The sequence below is a fragment of the Montipora foliosa genome, chromosome 10 (assembly GCF_036669935.1).
Source record: "Montipora foliosa isolate CH-2021 chromosome 10, ASM3666993v2, whole genome shotgun sequence".
NCBI lineage: Eukaryota > Metazoa > Cnidaria > Anthozoa > Scleractinia > Acroporidae > Montipora > Montipora foliosa.
Window position 1 is genome coordinate 9,164,118 of NC_090878.1, and position 20,000 is coordinate 9,184,117.

Here is a 20,000-nt window from a genome sequence, read left to right on the forward strand (position 1 = left end):
ATTATATGTTAAACCATCGAATAAGAGATTTATTATTCCACTACAAAAAAGATTTTATTTTGCTTTAATTTTATTTGGTAAGAGTGTTTTTAAAATATGCATCATCTGTCCTTCATGGCGCGTGCGAACGATGTAAACAGCACAAAAAGCCAGCCAGCGATGTTTATTTGATTGGATAAACAAAATGACGAGTGTCACTGAAGCGATGTGACAAGCTAAAACAATTTCTTTCATTGAAAACCTCCCGTTCCATCCATATTTGCTCTATTCAAAACCGGTCAAACCGGGACACGACAGTACAGTGTATTTCCTTCTCATATTTTGCGCGTCCTCTTGACCAAATATGATAAAATGGCGTGATAGTGGAATAATAAGTCTCGTTATAATCTTACTTATTAGTCAGCGATGAAGAATGTGGGAAAAAGGATGTATGTTGCATTGTTGGCAAATGTCTCAATGTCACTTTATTATATTTTTGTTCAGTTCCTAGTGCTCCTCCTAACGAATTAAAGGCAGTAGACACAACATCCACTAGTATCCTTGTTCAATGGGGTGATGTGCCCGATTCTGATAAAAACGGTATCATAACAAGTTACACCGTGCGGTATCAAGCAATAACTGAAAGAATTGGAAATGCACCTGTCAACACAACGACTGTTGAGGCTCCAGCAATGCGTGCAAACTTGACTGATCTGATTATCAATGTCAAGTATAACATCAGCGTTTTGGCGTCTACCGTCGAAGGGGATGGTCCGTACAGTAGTGGTATAGAAGTCCAAACAAACCAGTCAGGTTAGTGGACTTTTACCCTTCCTTTACAACACATATAACAAGCTGGTTATTTCTGCGTTCGGTAGTGACCTAGCAAGTGGAAGCTGCGGCTGAAATTCCAGCAAGGTATACTTGGACGTCTTTTAAGACGTCCAAGTATACCACTTAAAAGTGGACTGACAAGTATGCAAGGACTGGAGACTAAAGGTCTTAGAGTTGATCATGCACTGTCGTATAGGTATTAGAGAGATTAGGCTTCGCATTTGCGGTAATCGAAAGCATCAAGTGAAGCTGTGATCCTCGCATTTATGAACACAATATTAGCAATAGGCCATTTCCGAGTTCATGTCTGCCTCCTCTTCAAAGAGAGTCTAAGTGCGAAGTTTTTTTTTATGAAAATTAGTTTTCATTCCTATTTAAAGTATAACTAATTTTCATAAGAAGAACTTCGCATTGAGACTCGCTTTGAAGAGGAGGCAGACATGAACTCGGAAATGGAAGCCTGAAAAATTCCGAACTTCAACGGGGTTTGAACCCGTGACCTCGCGATACCGATGCGACGCTCTCACCAACTGAGCTATGAGCTACTTCCAAAAATGTTGTTTATTTTCAGTCTATTTTTTGCATTTCAACCACAATTGTTGAGAAGGGAATAACGGTGTGAAATAAATTAGAATAAGAGGAGCTTTTTTTACTTTACTCCCATTAAAATTGTGTTATCTCTTAAGGATACAAATGCACAGCGCGCGAAGTTTTACTGAGAAACAGTAGCTTATCTTTTACCGACAAACGCGAAACTTCTTCCTAGTTGATAAATCTTTTGTTGCGTGAATTTTCGCAATAGTACTGCTAAAACTAGTTGGTAGTTGTTATCATCTTAGATTTTCCACTTCTTGTTGTCTTGTATCCATTTATCTTTTTTCTCAGCGCCCGGATCTCCTCCCAGCCACGTAAGAGGATACAATACAAGCTCGACGACAATATTAGTACAGTGGGATGAAGTTCCAATTGAAAGGCGGCACGGTCAGATCAAAAATTACACTGTGGTCTATTGGAGGACAGGAGAAGCTGAAGAAAAAAAAAGTCGAACTGTTACTGATCGTAAAGCAGATTTGACGGATCTTTTGAAGTATACCGATTACAGTTTTGAAGTGTTTGCTTCTACAATCAAGGGTGGTGGACCTTCCAGTCCTAAAGATACAGTCCGGACAGATGAAGACAGTAAGTAGACAGTAGAAACGTTATTTTTGTATTTGCTGTTTAATGTAGAAGAGTACCTCAACATTTCAAGCAATGATGTGTTGTTTATGGTTCCGGTCACCTTTGTGTGAAAAGTCTTAGGGTGGTTCGTGTTGTCAGCGGTTTTTCGGAACTATGTTCTTCGGACTGAGGGGTTCATTGTGCAGTGGGGTATCGTGACCTGTTGGGAGAATGCTGAGAGATAGTAGGTAAAGTAATGCATCAAACTATACTCTTCTCTACTCTTAGCTGTAGTTTTAACTGGAAGCTCCATTGTGCACGTTTGTCAATTACTTGTATACCCGTATACGAATTTGCTTTCCCCAAATATTGATGGAAGTTACCAACATGTGCGAAGCATCTAATCAGCCTAACGTAATAGACGGGGTGAAAAAGTATAGAACTTATACACGTTAATGTTCTAAAACTTAAGGCTTGTGGGGCCTTGTGTAGGAAGTAACTTGAAACGACCGAGAATAGATCCTGTTGGGTTCAGTTTCAGGACGACCGGAGACAAATCTGGATAGTGTTGTGATCGAGGTTTGAAAGCAAAGCGTTCAGTGCATTGATTTGTTGGCCCTTCAGCATCAGAGAGAGTATTGTACGCGTACTTTGACACCGGGTTTTCAGGCGAATTATTCAATAAGAACTTTTTTTTTTTTTTGAAAAGTGGCGCACTTGTTTTAATAGTTGCCACGTCACTTCTGCGGGCCGTGAGATCACGTGTCCAAGGACACGTGCCATTTTAACCAGATACTGTCAAGGGTGAGAAGTGAAACTGATCCATAAGAAAAGTTGAAAACAAGTTCATGGTACAATACGGATCTTTGGCATCGACGACGGCAATGGCAACGACAACGAGAACGTCGTCGTTAAATGTGAATTCGCGTTATTACTGGGTTGCTAAACCCAGTCGGAATCTGCGTAGCATTTGGTCGTTTTTTTATTTTCCTTTTCGGGACAAGTCATTCCTGTCACTCCCCTACTACTTAGTGTCTTTGTGGGAAGAGTCGTCTGCGTGTATTTTTGGTAGGCTTCATGGGGTAGTAGAAATGGGTAGATTTGATCAGGTTGACGCAGTAGAATATTTAATTAACCTGTAATGGCTCGAGAGTCGTTGTAACGCGAATGGCGTTTTAGTGGATCTTTAAGGAAAATATACCGTCATGGAGCTCAAGAATGGAACGTCAATTGGACGAACAAGACAGGCGCTGAAAAGTATTATTTGGAATCTTTAAAGCGACGAGTAATGGTCGTCGACAACAATTTCATTTTTCGCCGTTGGATCTCAAGTGAGCTTTGTTTCTAATATTTTACTAATTGGTGTTATATAAAACACTGAACTCAAATGGCAAATTTTTTTATGGATTTAACAAACATTGAAGGAATGGAACGCCTTGAATGCATCACGGTGTTTACTCAAGTCGCATCTTTGTTGTCTGGCAATTAACATTACCCGGTATTTTGTACTAAACTCCGCAAAGGTAAGAAAAATTTGGAAATGTGACAGTGAAGAATTATTTGAATGAAAGCTTGTCTCTTTTTTGCTTCATTATTTGCGGTCAAGGTTCTTTCGAAAAGGGTGAACAGTCAGAAATTTATTTAATTGCATATGCGTAATGACACGGATTGTTTCTCTTGTTTGCACGCACGCAATTGAAATAGGAAGGGTTTTTGCCCCTAATAGAAACTGTTATTTGTTTCAATAAAGTTTTCGCTGGAAAAGGATTTTGCGATATTTCCAGCCTTTGTTAATTTTAATATCATGTTTAATTTTCGATCTTAACAATTTTGCATACCTGGGTTGAAATGTGATACGGGAGGATTTTCAGCAAAAAATTGTGACGCTGATGAATAATAAAGTGGTGATAAATAACCTCGTCTTGACTTTGCAGAAACGATGGTCAACCTCAATAGTTAGGCAATTGTGATCTTTAAGTTGAATTCGCACATTTCTTTTTGAAAGAAAAAGAAAACTAACAAAAACAAAAACCTTGTATCTTGCCATCATTTGACACAGATGCTTCACTGTTTCGCGAGTAAACACGCCGCGATAACTTGATCACGGCGCCCGCTGAATTCGATGTCACTTTCGATTTTGCGATTTTGCGATTTGCTTGTGCAGCCAAAAGTACAATAACAAAATTGAACGTAGCAGAAATCCCCCAAAATGTTTGTCGCTGATCATAACTTTTTATATTCGCAGTTCAAATTTAATGTTGTTTTCATGACGTAAATTTTATCGCTGATGGCAAAATATTTTATTCTCGATCGACCATCCTGAAAACTTCCTTCTGCTCTTCCTAAAAACTGTGTATTATTTATTTACTTTTGCATCAATATTTGTTTTGCATAAAGCAAGCTAACAAAAGCTGTACCTTGTTTAGTTCGCATTTGTTAGCGTTAAAATAGAATTTTCGGTCCAATGCTTGTCGTACGAAGTGGTATATTTTTTAGGTCACCCATCCAGATACTAACCCCGTCGGACATAGAAGTACTGAAGTGGTTTTTTGTATTACAAAGCTATCAGATGCTCAGAGTGCACGCTTAAACTTGTGGTGAAAAGAAGTTGTGTGGGAACTTGAAAATGATCAACATGTCAGCCCAGACGCCAACGTTTCTCGATTCCCTTTTATTTTCTTCAATCTTTCTGGGTTCAGTACTTTGCTAGTAACCACATGTCTTCTCAGGGGGCTATTTACCTAAGACTTCTACCATTGCACTACAATGATATACAATATCAAAACAATATCATGCACTGTTACAATACAATACATACTTAATTGACCGCTCCCCATAGGGGCTTTTCAGGGCCAATGAAACAATCAACGAACAACAGAACACAACAACAACAGCTGTTAAGAATCCCAACTGGTCGAAGGCAAACCAGTTGGCTATTTACAAGTGCAGCTGGGAAGTTGAACCAGGGACTACCAGGATCAAATTCGACGAGTGGTCAGAGCGGGTCTTGAGCCCGGGATCTCAAGCGCAAGCGCCCTAACCACTGGGCCACATTGCCTCCCCCTGTTAGAGCTACATATTACGCAAAGACAACTTGAATCTCCTGGAAGACAAAACGCAGCTCAGTTGACAATATGGAATAAAGCGCTGTGTTACTTCACTACCACAGGTAGTCAATGCGTGTCATGGGCTTCTGTGCGTGTCTATTTTTGCTAAAGATGACAGGAATTTCTTCTTTGTGACAAATGATTAATTAATAGGCCGGTAGCCAGGTTTTTAACCTCAGAAAAGGATCTGTTTCGTCGTATGAACGTGTGAGCCAAAGGGCCTCTGCTGGTATGACTTCTGCGTGACCACTTAAATGGTTTAGATGACCGCCGACTTGAAAAAATTGCCTGGAACGCTACACGTACCACAGGCAACCCAGTGTACGCTCACCGAGCGTCTAGTTGCTATCACTTGGCGACTATTCCAAGCATTTTAATGTGACAAAGGTGTGGCAAACTAACAAGAACGAGACTAGTATGAACGGCGCTCAATTTAGGGGAGAAAATGAATTTGTCCTCAAGCGCTGACGTTGTCCCTAAAACCTCACATTTGGTCATTTCACGTTGTTGTTTTTCTAACGACGGCCAAGAATGAACAAACATGAAAAGATGCACGTGCAGAGCGTGCAAAGCTATTGCTTTTGCTCTCTAAATATGCAAATTTGTTGCCGTTGTTGTTGCTAGAGCTCCCTAATTATCATCGTGAGACGGTGGTGGAACAATGCAACACGCTTGTGAAAAGAAGAAACACGTGAGGGATTATTGTTCGAGGTAGCAGTCTACCGATAATTTCATGACCGCAATTTTTGCGTAAGGTGCGCTTTTCAGGGAGTCGCACTAGTTTTCTTAGACATGAGTACCATTTGACGATTAATGTGGCTTAATGATAAAAACGACTAGATTTACCGTGGCAGTGTGGAATAAATTCACAATGTCGGCGACATAAAGAGCATGATTTCTGAAAGGCCTCATGCGCCTTTCGCGTTTTATACTATCATCATGATCATAGCAATAAGGCCCTAAGGCCTTATGCCGGGCTGTCATTGAAATAGTTTCTACCTATTCACTTTTGTTCATAGTTGTTTATTTCCCAACACAGATCATATTTGTTTATTTTCCTTTTTTTTTTTTAGAACCATCTGCCTCTCCTACAATAACCGAATTACCTGCACTCAACAGTACTAGCATTCGAGTGAAGTGGTCTCCTGTTCCTAAGGTATCCCGGCATGGCATTATTACGCGCTATACCATAAAGTACACGGACAAGGAAAAAGGGATTGCAAAAAGAGTGAATATTACACCACGTGCATTAGAAACAACTATCACTGGACTCAGGCAGAAGGCTCTGTATTTATTTTCGATTGTTGCTGCCACCTCAAAGGGTGATGGACCTTGGAGTGATGAAAAGGAGAATGATACTCTAGGTAAGAGTGATATCAAATGTGGTCTGGTGATAACTAAATGTGAGTGCTCAATTTTTTCTCGTTCGTTAAAATTGAATGAAAATCGCGTTGACGTGTAGCAAACTCGGAAACCTTTGTCATGAGCACCACTCAGTCTTGGGTAACAGTCATCATTGATCATACTCTTTGTCAATGTAGAATACATTTCTCTTAAGGCTTTTGAAGTGTCCCTTAAAAGTTCCGTTCATAATTCATGACTGTGGAAAGCAATGAAAACGTGAGAATTTTATTTATGTATGACATTGTGTTCTAAAGAGAAGAGAATTATACTTGCTTTATTGTCGATTTTATTACGTCTTTGTGTTCCTGGAATGAGTTTATCGTCTGCTTTGGTATAACCTTTCGTGAGCAACCATGGTTTTCTTTGCTCCCGCTTATCGTGATCTTCATGTTGCTTCGCTATCCATGATTCGGCCTTTAACGTGGCGAGTTTATACTTGTCCCATTGAGCTGAGGAGCCAATCGGCTGATTTTGAATCGAGTTCTTCCGACTCTAGTGGCCTGTTTCTCAAAAGTCCCGAAACTTTTCGGGCCTATTTCGGGTTCCACAATTCCCTTTATATCTTCGCAACGCCGAGGTTCCAAGCCATCAAACATCGGAATCCTCTTAGTTTTTGTTGCATTAAAAACATGTTAAAGGATCAGCTTTTCAAAATAAGCAGACTGCAGTTTGACAACTGGCTTTTCGGGCCCGAAAAGTTCTCGGGACCTTCGAGAAACAGACCCCAGGGGTCTAGTTTTAAGCCGTACATCCTTTCGATCATTAGGGAATTGAATGACAGAACACGCGCAGCGCCTTATCAAAAAACCTAGCTTCTTTCATTTAAGTTTTCGCTGTTATTCAGCATTTAACGTTGAAAGAAAATCCTGGCCGGCGAAGTTTACTTGCTTTTGCTGTGGGAAGCCTGGCAAGCGGAATCAGTGAGCTACTCAATGTTTGCACGATGGGTGAAGTGTGCAAATGTGCTAACATATCGATCCCTGAATACAACTGATTTACTAAGATGGATGATCAGGTGGATGATTTAGCACTCGTGCTGCCTTCCTAATTAAGTTTTCAGACTCATTCTTCCCCGTCTGTTCTACGTCATCTCAATAACTCTGTGACCTCATTAGACTCAAGAGTGGATGATCTTGAAAAAGATCTTAGGTCATACTAAGGATAGGACCTCTCCGTGGATCATTTCAATGTCAACGGCATATGTAGCAAAATTGATTAAATCAAATCCTTGGGTAAAAAATGATTTTTTTTTGACATTCTGCTCCCGTCTGCAACTAAAATAGACGGACGGCTTCTTCCATAACCTTTTTCTACAACATCCCTTTTACTGTATGCATGCAAGAGACGGCAAAAGAGGAGGTAGTAGCCTACCTGTGTATGCTAGAAATAATCTAAATGCCTGCAGGAAATCAATGATGGAGCTCACCGATATAAAATCAATTTTCTTGATATGTTAAAGAGTATTAATAAAAGAAGATTTGCCTGCTACTGATCGCCAAATACAAAACAACTTTTTCATTTAGTAGTGAGAAGTCTAAGTATTGCCAGAAACGAGTCCTGGTGCACAACCGTTCAAATGGAAATGAGTTGCGTATACTTATGCAAATCAAACTCATTTCCCTTTCAATAGTTGAGCACCAAGTCTCACTTCGAAACCGAGACAAACAGCAACTCGGAAATGGCCCATTAGATGCACGCTGATTTCAATAAGCGTCACGAAGTGTCCAAGCCGTGAGTGCAGAAATGCGGTTAAAGAAATCATTAGTTAAAGACCCACATTTCACCTTTGCTAACCATAGAGTCTCCAGTAGCTCAGTGGTTAGAGCATTCGACTAGATAATGGAGAGTAGTGGGTTCAAATGGCGGATTTTTTCCGAGTTTCCACTGGATGCAACATCCAAAAAACACATTTGTAAAGGCCCGGGCAAACGGCTTCAGCATCCGTTCGATTTTGTTGAACGGCAGTGTTGAAACTGTTTGCCCCCCACCCCCACCCCCCTTTCAACCTTGTTGAATCGAAGTTGAATCAAATGTTGAAGACTGACGTGTTGAAACTGTTTCCCCCCCACCCCCACCCCGCTTTCAACTTGTTGAATCGAAGTTGAATCAAATGTTGAAGACTGAGGTGTTGAAACTGTTTGCCCCCCACCCCCACCCCCCTTTCAACTTGTTGAATCGAAGTTGAATCAAATGTTGAAGACTGACGTGTTGAAACTGTTTGCCCCCCACCCCCACCCCGCTTTCAACTTGTTGAATCGAAGTTGAATCAAATGTTGAAGACTGATGTGTTGAAACTGTTTGCCCACCCCACCCCAGCAGTCAACATCGTTGAACAAAATTGAACGAATGTTGAAGCCGTTGGCCCAGGCCTTAAATGAACTCGCTCTTTCGATTGCTGTAAATAAGTAAAAGTTCAAACGAACAGCAGATCTTTTTGTTCTGTGACTTTGCAGCCTACTGTTCGTCCAAAAACATGAAAATGCCGTGATTTTAACGTGTCTTTCACTTTTCAGAAGATGCTCGAAAACGTTAGGTAACTAGGAAGGGTTACGTTTTTGCAAACGTTGGCCGTGTAGCACTAAAATTTCAACCGAGTTAACTATGAGAGGGTGATGTGAAGTGCTACGATGTTTTCTACCCATATGAACCATGTGGGCGTTAGCCCTACTAATGGAAATGGGCCCACACAAGGGGAACGAGTGTGGGCCCCTCTGGTCCCCTGTCGTGCATCCAATTCCCACCCTGGTCAGAGTTATTCTCGGTCCTTGTGTGGACCCATTTCCATTAGTAGGGTTAACGCTCACACATAATTCATATGGGTAGAAAACTAGCACTACACATCACCCTCTAATAGTTATCTTTAGGTAACAGTCATCAAATGAGCTAAAATCAAACACAAGTTTCTTTGATTTTTGGCAAAATGCACATTTCAGCCAAACGTTTGCCTGAAGCACGTAAGTGCAGCGCTCCAAGTGATAGCGAGTTTTCAGAATAAGGTGCAGTTCCTCCTCGTCGGCAATCACTTTCGATGCAAACTTAATATGTTAAATTGTCGTAGTTGTTGTTCATTTTAAAATTCAATTTGTTTCAGCTGTACCAAATGGGCCCCCAATCGATCCTGATGAAATAGGAACAACAACGGTGACGATTCCTTTAAATCTCGGACTCTTGAGTAATGGTGAAACAGCCAGGTTAGTTGGTGGCAGTCAAAGTTGTGCTTGTATGCAGCCAGGGAGGGTATCGAACTCTCTGTATTTGTTTAAGAGAGTGCTCTTTTGCTTAAAGGCCTTGTACATCCACTGCTATTCTAAACCCTTTACTACATCACCATATTGGTATTACTTATACACGTACTTATGAAACAGTTTTCCATCGAGGGTTACAAGGAAAACCGCATGGGCAAATGGCATTTACTGAGAATGAAGTGTAAACAATAAAGCTCAGCTCGTCAAATTGCATAAAGATAAAACGCAATTGTAGCCTTAATTTATTCTCTTTAACAAGAGAGAGAGACTGACTAAAGTTTATAGAGTGTTTTCACGTGACGTCACGGCGGCCATGTTGGTGTACCAAAACGATGGAAGGGCGGCCATGTTGGTATCCCCAACTGATCCTCTGGGAATTAAGCTCTATTATCATGCGAACGTTTTCTTTTGTTTCGGTTGAAAAACAAGGTTACTGATCACGTGAATGAAAACACTCTATAGAACGAATTGTGGCTTTTTTCTGTTGTCCTGATACGTTGTTATTTACAAAGGCTGTTTGTGTTAGAAGCTAATAGGACAATCGTAACACTTCGCAGTTATTCAAGACTCCAGCGCCTGGGAAATTTGAGAGTTGAAAGAAGCGGTCCTAAAATTATTTTTTGGTTTTAATTGACGCTCCTTTTGAAAACTTTTGAAACAGATTTGATTGGCAACATAATTTCCTGCTGATTAAATTTATTATTAAATTCGTTGGACTGAAGTTGAAATTTTCAACGAAGAAGCTTTGTGTTGATAGGTGTAAATGTTGTATTTTAACCCTTTCAGCTTATCTGTACCATTTAACTTGGGTGTCTCATTAGTGCTTGGACTTGAGGTTAGGAAAGCATTTACACCGTTTACGGTTTTGGTGTTTGGCAGAGAACGACAAGTTTACAACGCCTTTTGCTCCACATAGCTTTTATATTTCTGTTCGTTCTTTCCTCGAGGGCTTTGCTTGCTTTTAAAGATACTGTGCAAATAGCAGGAGTAAAGAATGGACGCAAAGTTTCCGGTTTGTGCCAAAAAGAAGCAAAAGTTTGATCAACATTGCTGTTGTTTTATCTCCAGTTACTATCAAGTGATCGTTGTGCAACTGAAAGAAAGACAGAAACCAGGGAACCCCGCTGATTACCAAAAGGTCGTAGCAAGTTATGATAACAAGAAGGAAGGCGAGCCCTATATTACGGCTGAGTTTTTAAGGGAGGTTGCTGAGGAAACATTTACCATTGGAGATGGAAAGTTCTATTCACGAAGTGGAGTTACAGACTCCAGAAGGAAGCGCAGGGATATTTCAAGTAAGTTTTTTTAATGATTTGAGTTATCACCTCCGCTGAAACCGGCAAATTTAGAATTGTTTTGCCAGTGGCGCAAAGTGCCATTAGTTTTCCTCTGACCAGGCTGAAACCAGCTTTTTTGTCATGAATAGCGAAAATCACAAAGTAGTCTCTTCCGCAGCCGTTCTTTGTGTCGTCACGCAACGACAAAACTTTCAAAAGAAAGCAGCCGTTCTTTGTGTGGAGAGGAGCGTTGCGTGACGACACAAAGAAAGACTGCGTAGGAGACTAATCTCAAAAATCGCCGAGCGAAGCGAGCCAACAAGGAGCCTCGTCTTAGGCTACATATCCTGTTGCCTATGGGAAACCCATTATTTTGTTTCACAAATGTTCGTGAAAATTAAGGCGGAAAAATGTATTCTAGTGGAACAAAGTGAATTCCCATGGTGGTTCAAGGTTGTTTAGACCTTAATGCGGCTCAGCCAATCACAAACCAGTGACAAAAACAAAATGGTGTAAGTTTGCCTTCCCTTTGGGATCCTTGCGTTAGTTGCCATGAAACAACGAAGAAAAATCCAAGTTATTTTTTCTGGAGCCGAGGCCCCTTAGATTCGTGCAGAAAATCTACTTTAACTCCATTTTTATTTCCCCCGCCCAGCCTTGCCTGGATTCGTATATTTTCTTTGGAGGGTGGGTCTTAATGAACAGTGACTATTGTCTCCTTCCTATCCTACCTGAAGACCTTTACGCATCATTGAGGCACAAAATATCCAATTAGAAGTTTTCATCGCGGTGAGACCACACTGAAGCTTTAAAAACATTTCAATTTACACTTTTCGTAGCTTAAGTAGCTCGGTCTTATTAAGTTGGTAAAAATGGGTACATTCAAAGAATAAGACGTTATAGGAGGATTCGAAAGTGAAAACTGGTTGTGGCACCATAGATAATTTTCGTTGAACTTAGGAGAAGCACATAAAAATATCATTGTCTTGCAAGATCAAAATAACTTGGGATCCTCCATGTCGTAACATAAAATTGTAATGCATCGAGAGTGTCTCTTAGTTCGTGACCTTATTGTTTTTTTTCTCTTTTGATAACTTAGACACCAGGTATCGTAACGGGAAACTGGAAGATGGCACCGATTACGCGGCCTTTCAGCGCTCTTTTGCTGAAAGTGGTTATAGCGAATTTGGACCACTTCAAAGCTTTTCAACCAACAATGACTACACAGCTGCGATCGTGGCTCCAATCATTTTATTAGTGGTCGCCATGGGTGTTGCAGGCGGTATTTACATTTATCGTCGTCGACCAAAGCAACCTAATGAGCCAGACATACCTATTTTACCGCGTCACAAGATTCCGGGCGGGTCAGGAATCGGTAAGTTAAACCTGAGGCATAAGTCACAGCCGTAAATGTTGTAGTAACTTTAAATTCGCTTGAAAACCTCGTAAATTTGTTAAGTTCTTTTTATTCGGCGTTTGTTTGCATCATTCATGATGTTTTTTTTAAAGCAGAGTCGGTCAGCACTAACTATTGGTTAAGTGCTTCCGTAACTTGACATCAGACATAAAATTGGGTTTATCAAAAGAGTTGGTTAAAGGGACTATGTCAAGTTATTTTAGGCGGTTAGGGTAAGGGTTAATCACGAGTTCAAAAGTCGAAAATGCTTATGTGGAATTCCTTTACTGATAAAATTATCGCTACATCACAAACAAGATGATTCTGAGCAAAAGCTACCTTTATCCAGGCGATTTTCCATAAACTTGAAAAACGTAGGGCCGATTTATTTCAAGGTTACCCAAATGCAATCTTCTCCACTTGTGGCCTTCCATATCACCTCGCATATATTAGGGACTTTATTAAGCAAGCGACGTTTTTGAGACGCGGGCGGCAACCGTAAGTGAACTGTACATGAATTATCTTTGAAACATGCGTAGTTACCCCCAATTTTTCGTGTTTCACTCCCCACCGACTCAGCACCGCAGTTCCTTTAGAAACTAACCCCATTACTTCCAGATAGTTTACCAGTATTGTGCCTGTCATAAAAATTCGCGATTTGACGTTCATCTTTCACTGGTTTTCACTTCGCTAGCATAGGTTTTTGTCTTAAGGACGGTACATAGTATTGTTATTGCGCATACATTCTGCGCATCTTCAGATACTCGAATTTCCTATCGCCGATGCTTACTAATACAGAGATATTATTGCGCTGTTTAAAACTATCCGGAGAAAGTATATCTTAGTAAGTACTCTTGGGGGTAACCATTCATTTTTGAGAGTTAATTAAGCTTCAATTTGAGAAAGAACGCCATACATTGCTTGTATTTTAAAGCTTTTACAAATATTATTCATGAATTATCTTTGAAGAAAGCGTGGTTACCCCCAATTTTCTTTTTTTTAGATTTCAATAACACTTTCTAAGATCTACATTTCCTGCATAATCACACATCGGGGCAAAAATATCTTTAATTGGTAGGCACCGTCCTTAATAACTTTTCTTGTCCTTATATTTTTAAACGTTTTGAGTAAAAAGGTCTTGTTCTCTTTTATTGAGATAATCCCAACCACACTCCAGGAGAGACGATCCCCGTAGAAGAGTTCGAAGGTCACGTGCGTCGCCTTCACGCCAATGGCGATCTGTTGTTTTCGCAAGAGTACAGCGCTCTCCGTCCCACGACCAACTTCACTTGGAACGCAACTCTGGCTCAGGAAAATAGACTTAAGAACCGCTACAACAACATAGTTGCGTATGACCACAGTCGAGTGAAGCTTGCTTCTATAGGTAATGTTCCTGGCTCGGATTACATGAACGCCAACTTCCTCGATGGTTATAACAAAAAGAAAGCCTACATTGCTACCCAGGGACCCCTCCCAGAGACGGTAGACGACTTTTGGAGGATGGTGTGGGAGCAAAACACCAAAACCATAGTGATGGTGAGTAAAGCAAATTTTTTTTTCAAGTTTTTTTTAACTGGTAGAGAGTCGCCGTCGTCAAAAAACCTTTACGATTTTAAAATAAGACTGAAAAGGAGGTCAGTATATTAGACATCGAGAAAGGGCGAGTGTGGCACCGACACATGCGGCACAGTTTGGAAGGACACCCCATAAGTCCGTCCTGTGCTTGCAAAACAGCCACGAGCTCTGCCCGCCAAAATCAAGTAACTCATTGTTGTTGTTATTATTGTTCTAAATTTCCACAACTTTGATGATTTCTGGTGGTAAGTCAATTTAGGGCAAGCTAACCAACCAGACTCCCAACCACTTCATGCAATACTGCAACAATTATTCATTTGTCCTCTTATCTCACATGTGTAACTTTCATTAATTTTCCTTCATTTTTACTCTACTTCTTTGTGTATAATAAGGATATATAAATACTTCAATACTGCAAGTTCTTTATCATTAAATCTTTAGTTTCTCTTATTTCATGACAATTATCAACTTTTCACTATTTTGAAAACTCGGACATCGTGCTCTTTACGACAACAACTGGCCTGAATACCTGACACTCTCTAGACAAAATCCTAGTCGCACCTTACGATCAAGTAGTACACCACTTCTGCAGATTTCCCTTCTAAAAGGAACATTTCAAGACTCCGTTGCAAACTTGTACAATGATTTACTAGCCAGCTCAAGTTCTATTGCAGATTACCATCATTTTGTTAAGGAAAGTGCCAAAATTTTAAAAGCTAAGGCTATTATGCGGCTGGTTTAATTTCCATGTCTGGTAATTTTATCATCCTGATTTTTATGATTCTATATTTTAGTGTAAATAATATGTAATATTTATATAGTATAGCGTATAATTTCGTGTTACATATTAGTTTAATTTAACAGATATCTATTTAGTTTCATTTAACAGATGTAGAGCTACTCTGTAGAAATGCTGTTAGTAAATCGTTATTATTATTATTATTATTATTATTATTGTAATAGTAATCAAGCTAACTGAGGCACAATATTAGTTAACTAAGATGTGTCCCTCTCCTTTTCGTTTAAATTTTTTTTCTCAAATACTAATCTTCATTTATAAATTATTTATCTGAAGGAGAGAAATAAAATACACAATGCTATCACATTGAACGTTCATATTCCTAAGTAGCTTCACTTCATCGTTTTCCACGACACCTCCTTTCCTTTTTTAGCTGGTAGAACTCACCCTGTTTTAAATTTATTATTATTATTATTATTATGATGATGATGATGATGATGATGATTATTGTTATTGTTATTGTTATTGTTATCATCAACATCATCACTCCTTCGTCGTCAAGGGCAGGGTGTTATAGAGGAGGAGACAGTTTCATTTTCTGTTGTCAAATGCCTTAAGGGAACCATCAAAATTGGCGTTTCACAGCATATGTTGTTTTTGGATCTTGACTAATGATAACTATTAGTGTTAACTTTCTTTTTTTTTTTTTTTTTTTTTTTTTTCAGGTAACTAATCTTGAGGAGCGAGGGCGTATTAAATGCTTCCAGTATTGGCCGTCGGAAGGTGGAGAGGCTTATGGTGATATACAAGTACAACTTACGGAAACAGTAGAGCTGAGTGATTTCACCGTCCGCAAGTTTTGTATGAAGAAATCCAACAGCAGAGTTGAGCGAATGATCAGTCAGTACCACTATACAGTATGGCCAGATCATGGTGTTCCTTCCTGCCCTACATCGGTGCTCACGTTTGTCAGGAAAGCTTCTGGTGCAAACCCCCCTGATGCTGGTCCTATGGTGAGTCACTGGAAGTTTCACGAATTGTTTTCGTAGGACCATCGCTATTTCACTAAAGCTCTCTCACTCTCCTTTAACGTGCCTCTTCCCAGTCATATATAACCTAAAATAGTTATCGCTATCTTGTAAAAGCCTCTGCCGAGTACCAGGTCTAATGCTGTGATTTCTATTTAAGTCGTAGAACCATGCGTTGTCACCGTACTCTCTCTCTTTGTCGTCTTCCTCTTGCCACCCCTATCTCAGCAATATTTTGGAACTGTGCTTTCTCATTTAGGTACCACACAATTAAGAAGCATTGGCTCTCCTCCACTCTCCACCCCCTCCTATCGAAATAAGGGACCATTGTTGTTATAATTTTTGGATTTGTTTCGGCGTTACTCTTGCCATCATCACTTTCATCTAGTCTACAAACCTCTCTCTCTTATATACGTTACAACGGGAGAACGTTAAAATTTAACATTTAAAATGTGGTTAAAATGACTGTTATATTTTGAAAAGAAGCTAAAAAGTTGCATAACATAACATATATGCGTGCACAAGTGTTACAAGTGTTAAAGTGTTTCCTCGGTGACTTCAACGTCTGTTTCGACTTTCCTCTGATCCGTGTAGCTATAGCTTTAAATACCCGTAAAAACGGAGCACTGACAGAGGGAGGGAGAGGGGTAAAGGGTGCACCGTCGGCTTCCATTGATACCAGCCTCGTAGCTGAAGGAACTACCGACGTTAAATAAAGTGACTTTACCTTTACCTTTTACCTTTTAAACAAGTTGCTTACAAAAAAAAATTATGATTATGCTGTAACTGCACGTTTGGCTCTGGCTTTAAACGTGAAGTATAGATAGCTTCTTTCAATATAAGCATCTCTAGCTGAATCTATGATCGTAAAACAACTCGGAGTGCACTTTTGTTTGCAGTCAGGTGAGGTAAAAAGGTGTTTTTGTACATGAGAATTCTTGTCAGTCAACAGATGTTCCTTGACCTTAGTTGAAAAATGGTGTGATGTCACCAATGTAACGGAAGTCACATGCCGCACATGTAAATTGATAAACAACTAGTGAGTTTTAAAGCATCTGGTATGGGATCTGTGAAGCTGAAAACAATCGTCACTTTAAAAGACGAAAAAACAATTCTTAGGTGTAGATTATTGCAAAAAATACGAGATAATTGTCTTGGTTTTTGTATTTCCTATACCGTTTAATACCATTTTTCAACTAGGGTCAAGGAACATCTGTTGACTGACAAGAATTCTCATGTACAAACACCTTATTACCTCACCTGACTGCAAACAAAGATCATAGACCCCGTCATAGATTCAGCTAGAGATGCTTATGGTCTTAAATTGAAAGAAGCTATCAATATATCACGTTTAAAACCAGAGCTAACCGTGCAGTTACAGCATAATAATAATTTTTGTTTTTTGTAAGCAACCTGTTTAAAACTTGTGCACGCAACTTATGCAACTTTGTATCTTCTTTTCAAAATATAACCATCATTGTAAGCAAATTGTAACGTATGTAAGAGAGAGAGGTTTGTAGATGAAATTGAACTCAGGGGGATGATGGCATGAATAATGGCGAAACATGTCTTTAACAAATTGGTTCGTGTGTCTTAAATTTTTGGATTATTCCTACTGGTCCTGCATGTAGAATGAATACCAACTGCCCAGGAATTATACCGGCTTAGACAGCGTGGATGTTAAGCGAGGAAACTTAAAAAGATGATTATGTGTTGTTCTTTGGCGTTCTCGTTGTCTTCGACGTCGTTCTTGATCAAGTGTATAATGAAGAGAATTTGAAACCGATTGACTCGCAAAGTTTCACAAGCGATGTTTGTTTGCATTTGGTCGATTATCTCCCCCTTCCCCTCCCCCTTCCTCAACATAACGCTGTGAGCCAATCATGTTTTGCCTTTGTTACCAGGGCCCTAAAGCGTCTCATGTAGTAACTGAACTTGAGCTAACCTTTTCTTGCAACAAAGTTAAGCGTTGTATCGCTTTTTTCAAAGGTTGTTCATTGTAGCGCCGGTGTTGGAAGAACCGGTACTTTTATTGTTGTGGATGCCATGTTACAGCGTATCGCGGCAGAGAAAACTGTGGATGTTTTTGGGTATGTGATGTCCTTACGGTGTGACAGGAACTTCATGGTTCAGGTGGAAGAGCAGTATGTTTTCATTCACGAAGTTTTGCAGGAGGCCATCCACTCTGGATACACTGAAGTGCGAGCAAACGATCTTCTAGCTCACATTAAGAATCTTTTGCAAGTTAACGTAACTACTGGTATGTATAGGCGATATTATTGTTTGACAAAAAAAATTGTCATTTTCAGAAGATCTCAAAAAGTATTCAATAATGCCCTCTTATACAAAATTTCCAAGCAGTCACAACTCAGGAATCAGAATCACTGGTTCTGTTATCGAGTCAACTCGGTTCAATGCTCTGTGGCGGTTTCTTAAGGTGGCTCAAACCAGTTCAACAGTCTTAATACAAGGATTGACTCTTCAACACTTTTAACATAACGACAATGTTGTGGTATCATTTCAAGCACCAATTTTGGCTTAACAATATACCCTCATTATGGTAGCGTAATAGGTCACCATAGTAACAAGAAAGCCATTTAAGAACACCCTTTACTTTGTATGGAAACACTTATATTTCAAAAACGAACTCGGTGACCCCCATTTTTTATTGCTGGAAAATGATCAGTAGGCTAAGAAGAAACTCTTTGCAAAGTTAAAAAAATCTCCGGAGCTGATTCAGAGCTACCTTAAATTTTCCAATTGTGAAGGTACCTGAGAATGCCCTACAGAGAATTTTCTTTTAACTTTGCAAAAAGTTCATTTTAGCCTGTTAATTTCTTTCCAGCGATACACAAAGAGGATTCACTGAGTTAGTTTTTGAGATATAAACATTGAAAGAAAATTATAGGGTTTTTTTAGATGAACCGTTCCTTTTTCCATGATAAGCTACTACGTCACACTATTGAGCGGATTTTGCTGAGGAATAATTGCTGTTTTACATGAAACCATGGCATAGCTGCTTGGTGATACAATTTTGTATAGACAATCCTTCAAATAGCACAGTTTTTCAATTGAAAGTGTTAAAACTGGTTTGAGCCTCCTTAAATGGAGTATTCTCTTCGTTTTCAAATCCCATAATACACCTTGTTTACCTCCCAAACATTTGCATAGGCATTGTTTTCGATTTCTCTTCGGACATCTTCACGTCCCAGGAGAAATTGCAAACACTGGTTATGCAAAATTTTGGAAGGTAAAAGAGGTTTATTATGGGATTTGAGAAAGTATAGAGAATTGCGGGAAATTTTGCTCCGGGAAAAACAGTTTGAAAATTTTTACTCAAACTATATCCGAAAAAGGAAGCATTTTTTTGTCTTTAAACTTCAAGTGATCGAGGAATTTTGGATCCACTAAATACAGTCACTAAGATGCCCTTATGCATTCCGAGGTAACATTTAGCTCTTAGCAACTGGGGAACCTCGATTTCTAACGAAGTGCCTAGTGCTGAATATTATATGGTTATTGACCAGGCGTGAGGTCAAGATGGCTGGATATTGGCCAAGTTCTTGGTCCATGAACACGCGAAAAAAGAACGAGGCCAATATCCAGCCATCTTGACCTCACGCTTGGTCAATATAGGATTTCAATATTATTTGGGATAAAACACCAAAAAATTATCGTTGGTCTTGCGGGACCAAGCGGGAAATCCCGAGCGGGCAAGATAGCTCCATATTGCCCGCTGGGGTAGCCAATCACAGCGCGGGATTTGGTTCATCTCGCCCGCTCACGGAGCTAGTCATATAATAAGGTTCACTATTTACAGTGCTTTCACCGTATGGAGTCAAAAATTCCGTTCGTTATACCGAGGACATCGTTGTATAGGGGCTCGTTAAATCGAAGTTTCAATGTAAATGTTGACTCGTGGTAAGTGGTTTAGGGTTTTGAATGTGGATCTTATCAAAAATCATCTTCAACACCGGATATGTCGCTTGCTGAAAATATCCTCACCATAAAAAAGGTGGTTATGGTAGCTTACTTCAAGTCTAGAGGTAATGTTTGTTGGAGAGAATATGTACATCAAGTTGTATCGTCTGCACTCGTTAGGTCAATCGGAAATGGAAGAGGAGTTTGCCCGTTTGGGACGTGGAAACGCGGCTCCGCAGTCCAAATTTCAGGCGGCCAACATGCCCTATAACAAGACCAAGAATCGATACGCGAATGTCTTAACGTTTGATGACGCCCGTGTGAAGCTAAGTGTTAT

At 39.8% G+C, this 20,000-nt stretch overlaps 1 protein-coding gene across 2 annotated transcripts in view; it reads left to right on the forward strand.

Moving 5' to 3' along the window:
* The window catches only part of LOC137974463 (receptor-type tyrosine-protein phosphatase delta-like), a 112,354-nt gene that overhangs the window by 85,538 nt on the left and 6,816 nt on the right, over positions 1-20,000 (forward strand). For both annotated transcript variants that reach the window (XM_068821473.1, XM_068821474.1), the window contains 10 exons: positions 484-792; positions 1,699-1,992; positions 6,152-6,442; positions 9,574-9,673; positions 10,796-11,022; positions 12,104-12,379; positions 13,557-13,936; positions 15,440-15,727; positions 17,732-18,002; positions 19,844-20,000. The exon at positions 19,844-20,000 is cut by the window's right edge and continues 181 nt beyond it. In XM_068821473.1, coding sequence (XP_068677574.1) covers positions 484-792; positions 1,699-1,992; positions 6,152-6,442; positions 9,574-9,673; positions 10,796-11,022; positions 12,104-12,379; positions 13,557-13,936; positions 15,440-15,727; positions 17,732-18,002; positions 19,844-20,000 — 2,593 coding nt within the window. The remainder of the gene's footprint in view (positions 1-483; positions 793-1,698; positions 1,993-6,151; positions 6,443-9,573; positions 9,674-10,795; positions 11,023-12,103; positions 12,380-13,556; positions 13,937-15,439; positions 15,728-17,731; positions 18,003-19,843) is intronic.